General features: G+C 44.2%; 1 protein-coding gene across 3 annotated transcripts in view; it reads right to left on the bottom strand.

Annotated features, from left to right (window-relative positions):
- CHN1 (chimerin 1) overlaps positions 1–15,699 on the bottom strand; it is a 161,454-nt gene that overhangs the window by 14,996 nt on the left and 130,759 nt on the right. For all 3 annotated transcript variants that reach the window (XM_077319660.1, XM_077319659.1, XM_077319661.1), the window contains one exon: positions 11,661–11,745. In XM_077319660.1, the coding sequence (XP_077175775.1) occupies positions 11,661–11,745 (85 nt within the window). The remainder of the gene's footprint in view (positions 1–11,660; positions 11,746–15,699) is intronic.

Genomic DNA, 15,699 nt, shown 5'->3' with positions numbered 1-15,699 from the left:
CTAATTCAGGGGAATTTTGGATTTGTGAGAGCTCCAGTGCCAGTCCTCCAAGTGCTGGCAGGGGCTCATGGGAATTGTAGTCCATGAACATCTGGAGGACCACAGGTTGACTATCCCTGGTTTAAGGCATTACTCTGCAAGTCAAATCAAGACACAGAGCTATAATAATACAGATTTATTTATTTACTTGATTTATATCCCCCAGTGGGGACATAAAAATGCTTTGATTGTTCTTTTGTCCACCACTTTATCCTCCCAACAAACCTGTGAGGTAGTTTAGACTGAAAGAATGTGCCTGGCACAATGTAATGCAGAAAATCTCCGTGGCAGAAGGTGGACTCAGGCCAGAATTTCCCAGATCCGAGTGTGGCCTTTTAACTAAGCCTTTCTCAACTTTTTTACCATTGAGAAATACCTGAAACATTCTTCAGGTATCAAGAAACCCCAGAAGTTAAGTGATTGTTCAGAATATGGTTGGCAGGCATAGCTGTGTACATGCCCACCTGGGGCCCTTCCCCTTCTCACCCCCTCCAGGCCCATCATCAGCCATTTTGGGAGAGGGGGTGGGTCAACATGACCATAAATTGTCATATCTCCCAATAAATGTTTAACAAATTACAAAAATATTAACAATTAATTAACTCCCAACCATTCAGGAAACCCTTCCATGACTGTCAAGAAACACCAGGGTTTCATGAAACCCTGGTTGAGAAAGCTTGCTTCAAATACTCTGCCATATTGTCTTTTAACAATTCTCTTAGGAAAGGGTTTTTGCAGTGAAGAATCTACAGCAGGGACAGCCAGTCCATGGTATGTATGCCATACAGTAGCGTTTTGCTCAGCATACTTAGTTGGTTCTCTCTCTGAGCAATGGGGGCATGCCCCTGAGCCTTGGAAGGGCTTTGCCTGTTCTTTCATCCCAAGATTGGTCAGAGCTCTGAGACAAGCCTGGGTCTCCAGTAGACCTGATGGGGCTTGGCTTGCTCCCAGTGCAGCTGGCCAAACACATCTCACATCCACCCATTCACTTGTGTTTGCTAGCCCACCATCAACTTCAGATAGATACTAGTCTTTTCTGGCACACTGACCTATAACATTGCCAACACTTTGTCTATAGATTGGTCTGAGCAAACAATATTGGATCAAATACATGTATTTAACATAGCACTTTCTCCTTCAGCTCAAAGAGGTTCAGATTGTGGTAGCAATGGTTCCCATCCACCTCTGCAGAAAAACATTGCCCTTGCAGAAAACTACACTGGCCTTCATATCTCTCCAAACTCAAGGGGGGCAAAGGAAGCATGTGTTTTGGAGCTATGGTTTACCACCCCTACCTACCTTTCAAGCAACTACTAGGCTTGTTGGGGAAGGAGCTGGCAATATTTGAGCACCTGGGCAATTTCCCAGTTACATTCTCCCACAAATAGCTTCTCTTTTCCCCTCTGTAACAGGCAGTCAGTATTCTCCCAAGACTCTCAGGAGTGCAGGAGCAATGACTGATAGGTCCTCCATCTCCCCTATCCCCCTTGGCACAAGGCATTTGGATTCATCTTATGCTGAACGTGGAGTGGGTAGTATTACTAGCCTAAGCAGGGCTACTGAGCCAGGGGGGCTTAAGGAGATGATATAATTACAACTGGGGCCCTCTAGGGATGGCTCTCAACAGCTCATTACATTTCATCGAGCATTAGTACGCAGCTGCACTTCCTAGGACTTAGATTCTCGGAAGCCTTGCCTTCCATTTGCAAGAGACTCAAAACCATATCAGTAGCCTTGTCACCACTGTTATATTGTGGTGGAATCCTGGACCCTTTTCCTGATGATGAAGGCTGATATTCCAGCATGGCTGCCTTTAGGATTAGTTGGATTAAAGGTTTCCATCAGTTATCTTGGTGTAGTGGTTACGAGCACCAATTTCTAATCTGGCAAGCCGGGTTTGATTCCCCACTCCTTCTCCACATGCAGCCAGCCGGGTGACCTTGGGCTTGCCACAGCCCTGATAAAGCTGTTCAGACTGAGCAGTAATATCAGGGCTCTCCCAGCCTCACCTACCTCACTGGGGGTCTGTTGTCAGGAGAGGAAAGGGAAGGTGACTGTAAGCCGCTTTGAGACTCCTTTGGGTAGAGAAAAGAGGCATATAAGAACCAACTCTTCTTCTTCAGTAATATCAGGATTCTCTCAGCCTCACCTCCCTCATAGGGTGTCTGTTGTGGGGAGAGGAAAAGGAAGATGAATGTAAGCCATTTTGAGACTCCTTTGGGTAGAGAAAAGCGTCATATAAGAACCAACTCTTCTTCTTCTATCTTGCTTTTAGTGTACTAATGATAAGTATCAGGTGCTACTATGCAGCTGTTCAATAAGGACGCTTATAATTGAGCAATTGTTTTGGAAAACAGGGCATGTATATTGCACACGATAAATTTAATAGTGACTGGAGGTTTCCTGTAGAGATTTTTTTTAAACCCTCATGTGTGAAGGCACTTGGGTTTTGGTTAAACTTTTGGGCAAACCTGATATAATCCTTCAGATTTGTAGAAAGATATGGAAGCTTTTTGTAAAAAAAAAATTAAGGCTAACCCTTCCTCCAAGAAAGTCCACCTTAAGAGACATCTTGGGCAAACCAAGTATAACATTATGCAATAATGTTAAAAAAAGAAAAAAAAGGATTTTTGTAAGGAAAAAAGACTTAGGAGAGAGCAGTGAAAACAGGCCAAATGGGAAGTTTGTAGGGAGGGGAGAAAATAAGGCCATTAGGCAGTTTTGGGAGGGGAAAAATGGACAGATGGGCAGAACAAGCTTTCTCTGATTATTCACATTATATGAACATTTTTTGAAATGCTGTTTTGTTTAGTCTATCATGTCAATGCAGGAGAAACAGAGCAGCAAACATGTACTTCTCCAATTTCCTTCCATGGGGCTACCTTGTTGTGACTAAGGCTGGGAGATGTGAAAACTACCAATGAGCATTGGGGCAGAGAAGAAGCTTGAACCAGGGTTTCTCTTCTTCATACTGTGGCCCTACACCAATCAGGATTTGAAATTCAGAATATTAACAGTAAATTGCGGTAAAGCTATATTAAAGAATGGGGAAAAGAACAACCATTAAACAGTGTTTAACAAATAAGTGTCCAAATAGTGTATTAACAAAGTGAAAAGATGTTAATATTACAAACGACTTGCGTCACAATATCGCCTGGAATTACAGGTCATCTCCGGACTAAAAAGATCAGTTCCCCGGACAAAATGGCCACTTTGGAGTGTGGACTCTATAGCAGAGGTAGTCAAACTGCGGCCCTCCAGATGTCCATGGACTACAATTCCCATGAGCCCCTGCCAGCATTTGCTGGCAGGGGCTCATGGGAATTGTAGTCCATGGACATCTGGAGGGCCGCAGTTTGACTACCCCTGCTCTATAGCATTATACAACACAGAGGATTCCCTTCCTGCCCACTCCTGATTGACATTTTGAGCACCAGAGAAAACAGCTATTTGGAGCTCAATAAAATCAACTTCAGGAACGTATCCAGTGAATTAAGAATTTTGCAAGAGAAAAGGACATAGGTTAATGCTATAAAATGCATTGACAATACATGTTGGGTTGGACAGTAGTCCAGATAGCCCATTTTAGCCCAGGCTCATTGAAGCTTGGAAGCCAAAAAGGTTGGCTGAGGTCAATACGTAGATGGAAGACCACCAAGGAAAACTGGCGTTTCTATATAGAGGAAGGCAATGGCAAACCATCTCTGCTCAGCTGTTTCCTGGAAGGACCTTGTGGAAGGGGTTGCAACCTGACAGCACACTCTTCTTCTTGGGATGGACCTGATGATTTCATTCCATCAACACTTGGGTGATGGTGTTCAGTGAGGCACCTTCCAGAGACAACCCAATGGAATGAAATGGGTGAATCCAGCCCTTCAGTGTTATAGCTGTTGCTGAACAATCCACCCTCTCAGTACAACAGGATCCTAATTTACTGCCAGCAACCATCTTACAACTTTTGCAAGAAGGGAAACTTGGCATTTATGAGAAGGACTGGTTTTGAACTGAATATTACTATTCACTAATGCAAATGGGGAGGCAATTTCAAATTAAAATCCAGGCAATTTAAATCACTTGACTGACATGTACAGTGTTAGGAATGCTTCTAATATTATTTGTCTTATATAATCTGTATAAGAAAATGTGTATATCCTGCTCAAGGCACAGTACAAGGCAGCATAATCCCCCCCCAAATAAACATCTGGCACCCTTTTTCCCAAGAGGGTGACTTCTACATAGGACCTTGTGTGAAACCACTAAAAGTAAAACATATTTCAGGATGATATATGGCTGCCATCTATGGGTTATGAAATTCCTGGTTATTTAGGGGTAGCGCCTAAGAAGGGTGGAGTTTGGGGAGGGAAGGGAGGTCCATAGGGATGTGATGTCGCAAAGCCTACCTCCGAAGTTGCCATTTCCTCAAGAGAACTGATCTCCGTAGCCTGGAGATGAATCATAATTCAAGGAGAATTCTAGTGCCCGTCTTTGAATTTGGCAACCTTAGAAGAGCACATGACACAAGGCCTTGAAATCATCACGATACCGATGGCCAAAGGAGAAGGTTCCTTGGCCCATCCCACTTTCAATGAGAAAATGCCATTTTAACTTTAGCATTTACAGTTAAATGAAGTCACTGCAAACATTTTTGAAGAGCCATGGAATGAATAAGGGAAGCTTTCAAAAGCTTTTTCTGTGGGTTTTTCTGAGAATGAAGCAGGCACAGCCACTCCCCACCCCCTTTTCTCTCCCACTCAAGGCTCTAGGAGGGAAAATGACCCCAAGGGAAAGTTTTAATGTAGGTGGTGATGCATGGTGTGTGAAAGAACATTTGAATTATATAAGCCACATCTATGTAGGAGACAAACCACCCACTTCTGCCAGCATGGAGAGAAGGGGCAGCCTAGTTGCCATGGTATGTCACGCACTGCAGAAAAGATACTGGTTATAAATTTACTCTGGAAAAAACCTCGCCTTGAACTCTGCTTCCATAAATTAATCTACCTGCTCATCAGGAAAATCTCCTCCTTGTATCTGTCCACCTACTTTTCCCTCACTGGCACATGATACTGTAAAGGGAATCCTGGAATGCTCTGCTTGTAGGGGGTGGTCCAGCAACTGGGATCAAAATGACTTAGCCAATTTTTGCAGGGTTTTTATGTGGCTCACATATTTCTTGGGATAGCTGCAAAGTTTGTGTAAAAGTAATTTGACTAGGTATAAAGGATAAGACATGCCTTCGCCAGACCATGGACAAAAGACAATAAAGTAAAATATGTTGGATAGTGTCAGGAGCGTTTAGTTTGCAAAGATGCAATCTATTTTTGAATGGAATCTTAGCAAATCTCCCTTGTAACACTTTGGCTAGAAATGCATTGAGCTTTGCAAGCATAAATGCTCTGTGGTAAAGGGGATTCACCAAGTTATAGAAAGCTGGCATTAACCCATGCTGTACTTGGAGACCATGAGCGCAGGGAGAACAAAATGGATGGATTTTTTTAAAAAGTTTTTGATCGAGAAGCCTTTGTTTAATTAGATGCATTATGGAAGACTCATTCAGAGACAGAATGTAATCATAGTCAATGACAATTTGAGTGTAGTCAGGATGGTAGAGAAGTATTTGAAATTAAAAGAGTCCGTCAATAAAAAGGCCAGTAGATTATCTGATTGAACCCTAAAATGCAATTTTAGCCAATATTTAAAGGTGGATTGAACCCTAAAATGCAACTTTAGCCAATATTTAAAGGTGGAAAGTAGGCTTGTGTGCTTTGGCAGCCATTCAAGCACAAGATGGCCAGCGCTGAGGGGGGGAGGGGCAGCGCTGGCAGCAGCACACCAGTCGGCGCACGCACGCAGGCGCAGATGTCGGGTCGTGTGCCGCCACCAGTGCTGCCCCTCCCCCCCCTCACTACGGCGTTGGCCACCTTGGGCTTGAATGGCCGCCAAAGCAACCAAAGTGCGCCGAAGTGCACAAGCCTAGTGGAAAGCCAGACCTTAGTTTCAAGAAGATTATGGCCAATTTCAAAGCATAGGGAAGAATAAGATACACAGTTTGAAGTTCCCAGGATCTGCCGAAAAAAGACAGACTGTGGCCTTTCCAAGCTTTTATTGAAAGCTGAGATCAACAAAGGAATGCCATATAAACGCTGTAGGAGAACCTTAGAGCCAAAAATACAGCAGGTGGCTGGGACAAACTGATTGCCTTTAAGAAAGAAAAAAATATTTAAATAATTAATAGATAATTACCTTGGGAAAGAGTCCTGTTTCTGTGCTTGGTCCAGTGGAGATTATATTGCAAGGTAATTCCCCAAATATTGGAAACATTTAACCTATTCAATTTGATGGCCACCAATATACCACTTAGAGGGAGGCCATTTCTGTGCAAAAGCCATCAATTAGTTTTTTTCATAATTAATTGAGAGGTTGTTGAGTTGGCAATATTTATAGAAAGCATTCATGTATCCATTCAGACCAATTCTGATATAAGAGAGCATAGAGAAAGGGGAAATGGCAGATCTAATTTGGGGGGGATGTCTCTTTATAAAACGTAGGGGTTTTTGAAGTTCATGTAGAATTTTTTAAAAAAAAATGGGAAGCAAGGACGCAGCCTTGTTTAATTTCTCTAAGGATGCAGATTTGGTCAGGTAAGTGGCTGTTTGCAGTAAATTTAACTTGACAGATATTGTTGAAATGGAAGTTCATTAAAAGTAAAAGTAGGCTTAGATCAATATTAAGGGCTTGCAATTTTCTCCATAGTAAAGACCTGGAGATTGAGTTGAATGCGCCCTTAAGGTCAACAAAAGCGACATAAAAGTTTCTTCCTACCTCTATTCAGATATTTGTCTGAAAGCGAATACAGAATTAAACAGTGGTCTAAAGTAGAACAGTTTTTAGTAAAACCGATTTGTTTGGGGCCTACTGTTTGAAGTCACCCAATCTAGTAATTTGAGTTCTAAATACTTGGCATAAATGTTACTGACAATAGATAGAAGGCTAATAAAACAGTAATTTTCTGGAGAACTGAGACCACCTTTTTTTGTAAATAGGCTTAATGATTGAGTTAAACCAAGATTCAGGGAATATCCCCAGTTAGTCAATAGCTGTGAAAAGGTTAGTAAAGAGTTGCTTCCACCAGTTAGAGCAGTGGTCCCCAACCCGCGGGCCGCAGCTCCCTCTTCCCCCCCCCCGAAGCGAGAAGTTCGCCAGGCTGCGAGCAAATTGGCTGCCGAAGCGGCCGATATGCTCGCGGCCCGGCAAGCTTCTTGTTTTGGGAGGGGGAGGAAGAGAAGCTTGCCGAGCCGCAAGCTAATCGGCCGCTTTGGCGGCCCGGAGGGGCCGGGAGAGGGAGCCGTGGCCGCCGGCATAGCGGCGGCGCAAACGCACATGCGCGGACTGTCGCGCATGCGTGTTTGCGCCCCTGCCGGGCGCAAACACGTGTGTGCGGCAGTCCGCGCATGTGCTTTGCACTGGGGCTGCCGCGTGTGCATGGGGCCCCGGGCCACCCTCTCCCACCACTCCGGAGCAGCGGTCCGCGGCAACCGGAAGGTTGCGGACCACTGAGTTAGAGTTTAGTTTAAATAGATCAACTAGGAATCCATCGGGGCCTGGAGATTTGCCTAGTTTTAGTTTTTGGAAAAGGACTAATTTCATTCAAGGTAACAGGAGACCCGCTGGGAACGGAGTCAATAGAAGGTAGATCATGGTAATTAGTTTGGATGGGGGGAGGGAGCAAATACTGTAGAAAAAATAATTGTACCATATTTGGGGAAAAATCAAAGATTCAAATGGCCTATTACTTTTGCCTAAGTAGTTTGCAAAAAAACCCTGCTGTTGTTAGAGTTAAGTGCTGCTAAAAGATGGTCCCATTTTGCCTAATAATAAGAATGCTGCTTACTTTTTATTAAAGATTTATAGTGTATTTCTTGGTGCATGTAGTTTTCAAAAAGAATAGAGCCTTTGGACAAACAGGCTTCATGAAATGATTTCCTCAGAGCAAGTTCCTGTGGCAGTCATGGTCAAACCAAGAAGTAGGTTGAGTTGGGGTGGACTTTAGGGGTACATCTACAGGCCAAAGCCTAGTTTTTCAGCACCATTTTTCACACTGAAAAGGCCCTCCTCAGCTTATATGCAGGTATATACTGTAATTGAAATAAAAGCCTGCTCCAGCCAGCCAGTAGTTGCATTGCCTTTTGCAAATTTGTACTGCAAGCTGGGCTTGCTCTGGCAGCTTGTAGGGCATCTGGCAACTTGTAGGGACTGTGATCTTTTTTTCCTTTTGCCTTCACTTCTTCCTTTTCTTAATCACTTCTTCCAAACTATTCTTTTGCTTTCTGTGGGTGGGGTGGGTTTTGGGGGTGCTTTGGGATTTACTATTTCTTTCTCCTAGTGTTTCTTCTTTTATCTAAGGGGCAGCAGAGCAGTTCAGTCAGAGCTCTCTCAGGGTGTCTGGCATCAAGAAAGGAAGGGAAGGCAATTGTAAGCTTTGAGACTCCTTTCGTTAGTGAAAAGCAGGGTACAAAACCCAGCAGCCATTCATCCTCTTGACTGTGATGATGGAGCATTTCCCACCCTCAGCTTATATGCAAGTCAATAAATTTGCCCAGATTTTGTGGTAAAATTAGGTCCTTTGGCTTATATGCAGGTCGATTTACGTGCGAGTATATACGGTACTTATAATCTCAAAAGGAGAGCTTGCTCTGACTATTGCCTGTTTAAGGTTAAGCATCTGAACAGAACTGAGAAAGAAGACAAATTCAGACCTAACTTTAGGTGACCATCTAATTCAATTAAAAATCGTAACATTTTCAAGGGGAAGAAGTTGGACTTGGTCTAAAATTACAGTACGACGGGGCATCCTTCTCTATTATAGGTCCTTGACATTCAGTGCACCAGGCTCTCTCCAGACAATCCTTACAATTCTTAAATGGATGTTTCTCATCTGAGAAACAACTGAACAAAGTTAAAATACTTACAGAGCTAGATGTATAGTTACAGACAGGTAGATCACAGGGGAGAGCAGTGGCAATTCTCTTTGTCTATATCAATATGCAGCCACTAAAACTGCAGTGACCTTTATTCAAAGCTTAGTGGCTGTGTGGACAGCCCCTGTGGGAGGAATCCAAATGCCACCTCTGTGGGAACGGCTCATGTACTGCTGTGTGCTTTTTAAATTTTTTAGCTCTTCCATGTGAACCGCCCCGAGCCTCAGGGGAGGGCGGCATACAAATGCAATCTATTTTGATGGCCTTTTCAGCATAGGGGTCACAATTACATTAACTTTAGACCTAGTGCATCTTTAACCTGCCATAATCCTCATTTTCATTCATTAAACATGCCATTTCTCTCTCTCTCTCTGTGTGTGTGTGTGTGCCATATCTCCCACTTGCTCATCAGAGCCCCATCTCTACTGCCTCCTCACCGTGCAACATCAATAGACCAGAACTCTTAATTATTATTGGTGCTGATGAGTGGCATTAATTAGAAGAAGAAGAGTTGGTTCTTTTATGCCGCTTTTCCCTATCCGAAGGAGGCTCAAAGCGTTCCTCTCCCCACAACAGACACCCTGTGAGGTGGGTGAGGCTGAGAGAGCGCTGATATCACTGCTCGGTCAGAACAGCTTTATCAGCGCCGTGGTGAACCCAAGGTGGGGGAGTGCAGAATTGAACCTGGCATGCCAGATTAGAAGTCCGCACTCCTAACCACTACACCAAACTGGCTCTCTCTAAAATAAAATTAGTTTTATTTTATACTATTTTATGGTTTTCATCTTGTGGAAACTGTTGTACATCGCCCTGAGATGACGAGTGTGAGAGGGGTGGTAAAAAATATAAGATTCCTGGCAGTGATAGGCACATGTTTTCAAATGTTAATAGAATGTTTTACAGGGCTAATGACTTTGGGCTAGATGGCAACTTTGTATCCATGTTATTAATTCCTGTACCTCTTAATGTTAACAGAATGTTCTCTAAACCAAGAACAAAAACAACACCACAAGAAATTATAGGGCACAATCCAACTTTAAACATCAACACTGCATGAGAGATCTAATTTTTGTGCCTCTGAGAAGGCTTTCCATTTTTTCTTATAGCTGCCATTGTATTATCAAGCTACAGAGTCTCTTCCCCTTCTTTATGTGCTTTCTTTACTGTGGGATAAACAAATTGTGAGTTTAAGAGGATGCTAGGGCTACTCTGTAGCAAGGAAGAATTTCCTAAACCATCTCCCCTCCCATTTTGCGTGTTACATTCTAGGACAGAGCTGTTCTTTCCTTGCTTTTCTTTCAGTTAGGCTGCATTCAGTGAAATGTAATTTTGTACTCAAGAGAACATTAAATGCATTAATGAACCAAATGCTTCTAAGAAAGAATTTTCCCCAGGCCCTCCTACACACACACACACACAAACACAGATTTTTTTTTTTTTAAGGGCTGATTCTCATATAAAAGTCTGCACCAATTTCCATCAATTCCTCCCTCAGGACAGGCTGCCCCAAAAGGTGTTGGTACTCAGTATCAGCAAGTACCATGGCAGAAAAAGCCATGTGTAAAAGGTATAAAATGAATTCAAATTAATTTGAAAATAGAGTTTCAATGGAGCAGGCCAGACTATGAAGCACAGTGAGGTAAACCTTCTCAGACAACAGATTCTGGGTACTGTTAAAGGACCTAAATTTCTCCACTATTCATATTCTGTTCCACTTAATATTTCTGGTAAGGCCTAGGACGTGGAGCGTGTCTCATGGCTTAAGTGTCACTCAGCGTTTAACACCCACTCAGGGAGGCTGTCCCGCCCTTGAGTGCCTCCTCCTCCAATCGGCTTGCCTGTCTGTCCAGCAGCCAGCCAATCGCCTTCCATCCCCCACCCCTGACCACGCCCTCCTCCTTTCACTTCCCTCTGAGGCTCAGAGGCTGCAGATCCCTTCCGCATGAGAGCTGCCCCTGCCGGTGAGTTCCCTAACAGCTGCCTGCAGCCTTTCCAGGTCCTATGGGGAGGGGGAGGCCATCCACAGAGTTCTTCCATCCCACCCCCCTAATCTAGCACCCGTTGTATTCCTGAATGCAACAGGCTTGGCCCCTTGTTTATATATAAGGTTCTTGAGGAAAACTGCTTCAATGAATTTGATAAAATGTGCATGTGCATGAAAGTTTACACCCAGGGTGGTACTTTATTGGACTTGAAGGTGACACTGGACTCACAATTTGTTCTCTTCTTTATTGTTGTTATGTTCTGGGGAAGAAGGCACTATGACCCCCAGCAGTCCACCCCACTGGATTTCCACTGGTGGGTCTTGGGGTTCTGGGTGGGGCCAACACTCAGCACTTACTCCATGGAAATCTTTCCATTGCATATAGCGGTAGTTGCAAATTCCTTCTCACCAGGATTTCAGATTTGGTTTACTCCTTGCTCACAAAGTATAGTTCATTGGTTTGGATGTAACGGCAAACCACGATGTGCCACAGAAGTGGAGGTATCCAAACGGCCAAGTGTAACAGGAGGACTGAGGGTTTGCTCATGCAATACATACCCAAACCAGTCTGAATCATACCCAAATTTCAAACAGCGCCTTACATTTTTAAAAATAGCATATCACTTCAATGCAACTGAAAAAGGATGAAAATAAGTTACCTGCACATTTCACTCCCTGAGCAATGAGGCCCCACATAAAGTTGGCACAATATTCACACCAGTGCGGCCCCCTGAACGTGTGAACCTGGAGGAAAAGAAGCAGAGACAAACAAAAGCTGAAACAGATCAGCAAAGAATGATTGGCATGTATATGATCCCAAAGGGGTGGCAATCAGGAGTTTCTCTCCCAGATCATACTGATTACCCTTGATTTGATAATGAACGTATCACACGGGAATAAGGAGTCCAGAAACAACAAATTCTAAGAGGCAGATTTATCCTGGGAAGATTTGCTTTGGCTCCAAAGAGAAAATGTTCTTTCCAGTCAGAGGGCAACTCTGAACACTGGCACAAGATTGCCTCAAAAGGATTTCACTCCATGACCGTTTATGCACTGGAGGTTTCATGCCAGGCTGAAGGCTGAAGTTTTAGTCGTGGCAGGTTGCCCCACCTCTTCCTGTGCCCACACATGGGAGCATTTGGCCTGGTGCACCTCATCCACCCCCAATTTGTACTTCTGCATGAGAGCTGGGGCAGTGAAGTTCCCAGTGCATAAACAGTCGATGTGAGTTCTGCTTGGATATGGGGGTTGGATCCAATGGAAAAGCCCCCGGGAGGAGACGGTTGAGAAGATCTTTCCCTTTCTTTCCAGTCACCCCACCATTGTTTTGAAGCTCTTCTCTGAGGATTGGAAGAATCTCACATACAAAATATCCCACAGGACAGGACATGGCTGTGTCAAGATGGAACTGGGGAAAGATAGTCCCTTTCTTGCTGCTCTACTTGTGTCTCACATTTGTGGAGGAGGGTTTTTTAACCAGATTTCCCTCTGTTGTAGGAGCACCCTGTCCTATGATGACTTCTGTTTGCAAAGCTCTCTGGATTCTGGAGACCAACAACAGGCTGCGTGGGGAAAGTGAAGGAAGGGAAGAGCCCCTTGGGCAACTCTTCCATTACCCAGACTTTCTCAATCAGGGTTTCATGAAACCCTGGGGTTTCTTATTTTTATTTATTTATTTATTTATTATATTTCTCTCCCTCCATTCCCAGCACAGCTGGCTTGTAGCAGCTTATAGAATATCCAAACCATAAAACATCCCATAAAATCTCCCTTACCCTTAGCGATCCATAAAACCTTGACAGCCCTGGAAGGGTTTTCCTGAATGGGTGGGAGTTAATTAATTGTTAATATATTTTTTAAATTTGTTGGGTGATATCACCAATATATGATCATGTCAACCTGCCCTCCCCCCAATGGCTAATGATGGGAAGGGGAGGGGGCACAGTTGAGTGTGTACATAGCTATGCTTCCCAACCATATTCTGCACGATTGTACCACTCCTAGGGTTTCTCAAAGCCTGAATAATGTTTCAAGGGTTTCTCAAATGTAAAAAAAGTTGAGAAAGGGTGCCATAACCCAGTGGTCCCCAACGTTTTTATCACCGGGGACCAGTCAATGCTTGACAATTTTACTGAGGCCCGGGGGGGGGGGGGTTGAGTCTTTTGTTGAGGGACGTTGCTGCTGCGGCCTGAGCCCCAGCTCCACTTGCTTTCCCACCAGCGCCCCTGACTTCCCACCGCCCGCTGGGGGGGGTGCTGCCAGCAGCAGCTGCGCAGTGCCACGCCGAAGGGGAGCCCCAGCCATGGCAGCAGCTGGAGAGCACCAAAGGTAAGTCGGTGGCAGAGTGGCAGGGCAGCCCAAGGCAGCAGCTGGGGAGAACGAGGAGGAGCAGCGGCCCGGTACCAACTGGTCCCCGGACCGACCAGGGGATGGGGATCACTGCCATAACCCTTTCTGCTGGAGGAAGGAGTAAGGGAGAGAGAGGGAGAAACACAGAAAGAAAGGTTCTCAGGGGTAATGACATTCTAGAATAAAACTGCACCCAGCAGCCTAAAGCGTAGGTACCAAGATTGGTGTCCCTTCCCAAACAGAAGAGGAAGACAAAACACAGCATGTACTGGAGAGCTGTTTTCCCAACAACACTGAAAACTTACATATGAGCTTGACTTGCTAACCAAATAATTGATGCCTTACCATTGTCAGCCAATTTTTGTCCATTGAGTAATGCAGGTATGATATACCACCTTTCTTTAACTCATTACACAAGGCATCTTACCACAACAGACTCATCACCTGAATAAACTACAGCAGGGGTAGTCAACCTGTGGTCCTCCAGATGTTCATGGACTACAATTCCCATAAGCCCTGCCAGCAAACGCTGGCAGGGGCTCATGGGAATTGTAATCCATGAACATCTGGAGGACCATAGGTTGACTACCCCTGGACTACAGCTACAAGTCAGCATCATAGAGAGAAGAAAATACAGACGTTCCATTGAAAGAATGACAATTATTTGCCCACAGACAAATTATGCGAACAATGTTTCAGACAGCTGCTACTCCCTACACAAAAGACTATGAAGGAAATGAGGATGGCATTTCTAGTAGTAAGGCTGTGTGCTGCTTCTCCGTTCTCTAGTATAAAGAGCAAACATATTCCATATGCTGTGGTTTTCTGTAAATCTATGCCGAGAGGCTACGGGATTAAGGCCGACCATCAGAAAAGATTCCAGTTGGCCATACTATCCTTGCTCAGAGCAGAATTTATGAATATGCAATTAGCACACTTCTTGCTTCAGGAAGAATGTGGAAGAAAAGGCAGCTTTTCCTACAGACCGATAAGCTGGAGAAGCATTATCTGCAGGGCTACAGTGGGTCAAAAGAAAAAAGAAAAAGAAAAAAAATTAGGGACCTACCTACGCAAAAAAGAAAATCTAGGCTGAGGATGAAAAGGATCAAAATCTCTTTAAATCTCTTGCTGTAAGCACCATGAGCTAACTCTGGCTTTATTATGATAGGCTTCCTGCTGAACCACAACATTCTTAGCACAGAAAATCATTACTTCTGCAGGTCAACGCTCTGTAACCAAAGCTGAGTCTGAGTTTCCGTTCTCCGCAGCTGCAGCAAAACTAAATAAATCTAGCCACTAATTAATTCCGCAGCAGTATCCCCCGTTAAATTTGTTGCTGCAGACAGGGGAAAGAGTGCCGGGGCACCTGAAAGGCTAACAAAGGACGGTATTCAACCAAAGCTTAGCCATTTTTCAACCCTGTCAATTTCAATTGGAGAACATGAAGCCTGGGCTTAACCCTCCCAGCTCATATCGGCAGACCTTAACGTGTTTAAGTTTGGCGATCGGTACCCTCACCAGATGAAAGCCTGGGATCAAACAGAGCAGGAGCTACAGGCTAGACTTGATGAAATGATGACAGAGCCACAAAAATTTCCTGTTTTTTTTAAATGTTAAAAGAAATCACGGAGGCACCCAGTGGGGTTCCTGTCAATCTATGGCACTTGGGGTTTTAATTCAAACCTTCCCACCATTTTTCTCATACAAGCTCCTGAGCTGATATTTCCCCTCCCCTGCAATTTGTGTGAGCGACGCATACAAGTACTATAGGGTCCAATGTTAAATTAGGAAACCGACAGAAAGGGGCAGGAACGAAGTTTGAGCCCAATGGCACCTTTAAGACGAATAAAATTTAATTCTGGGTATAAAAGCTTATAAACAAAAGCTTACACCCAGAATTAAACGTTGTTAATCTTAAAGTTGCCACTGGACTCAAACTTTGTTCTATTGCTTCAGATCAACACAGCTACCCACCTGAACCCATCTTCGCGAAAGGGAAAGGGTTAGCACCTCTCCCTGTGTATGCACTGCAGAAATAACCTGCTTTGTCCCCACGGTTATTTTAAAAAGCATGAAGGACTGTTTCCCAGTCATCTCAAATACACTTGCCCAATCCCTACAGCGAGAGGGGAACCATCAACTGCCTCTCTTCATCTCTCCAGATCTCTTTTAGCTCTTGTGCAATAAGTGTTAAACTTAGCCAAATTCTTTTACTGACAATGCTTCAACTGGGCCCATTCCGCATGAAGCAGCTGCAAGGGGCTGCCCATGGTGCGGGGCTGTGAAGCAGAAAGCTCCGCAGTTTATTGTGACCCCATGGGGGACACATTTCAGCGCCGTATCTGCTCT

Source organism: Paroedura picta, chromosome 2 (assembly GCF_049243985.1).
Source record: "Paroedura picta isolate Pp20150507F chromosome 2, Ppicta_v3.0, whole genome shotgun sequence".
NCBI lineage: Eukaryota > Metazoa > Chordata > Lepidosauria > Squamata > Gekkonidae > Paroedura > Paroedura picta.
The sequence above is the reverse complement of the archived record's forward strand: the minus strand, read 5'-3'. Positions and strand labels throughout refer to the sequence as shown.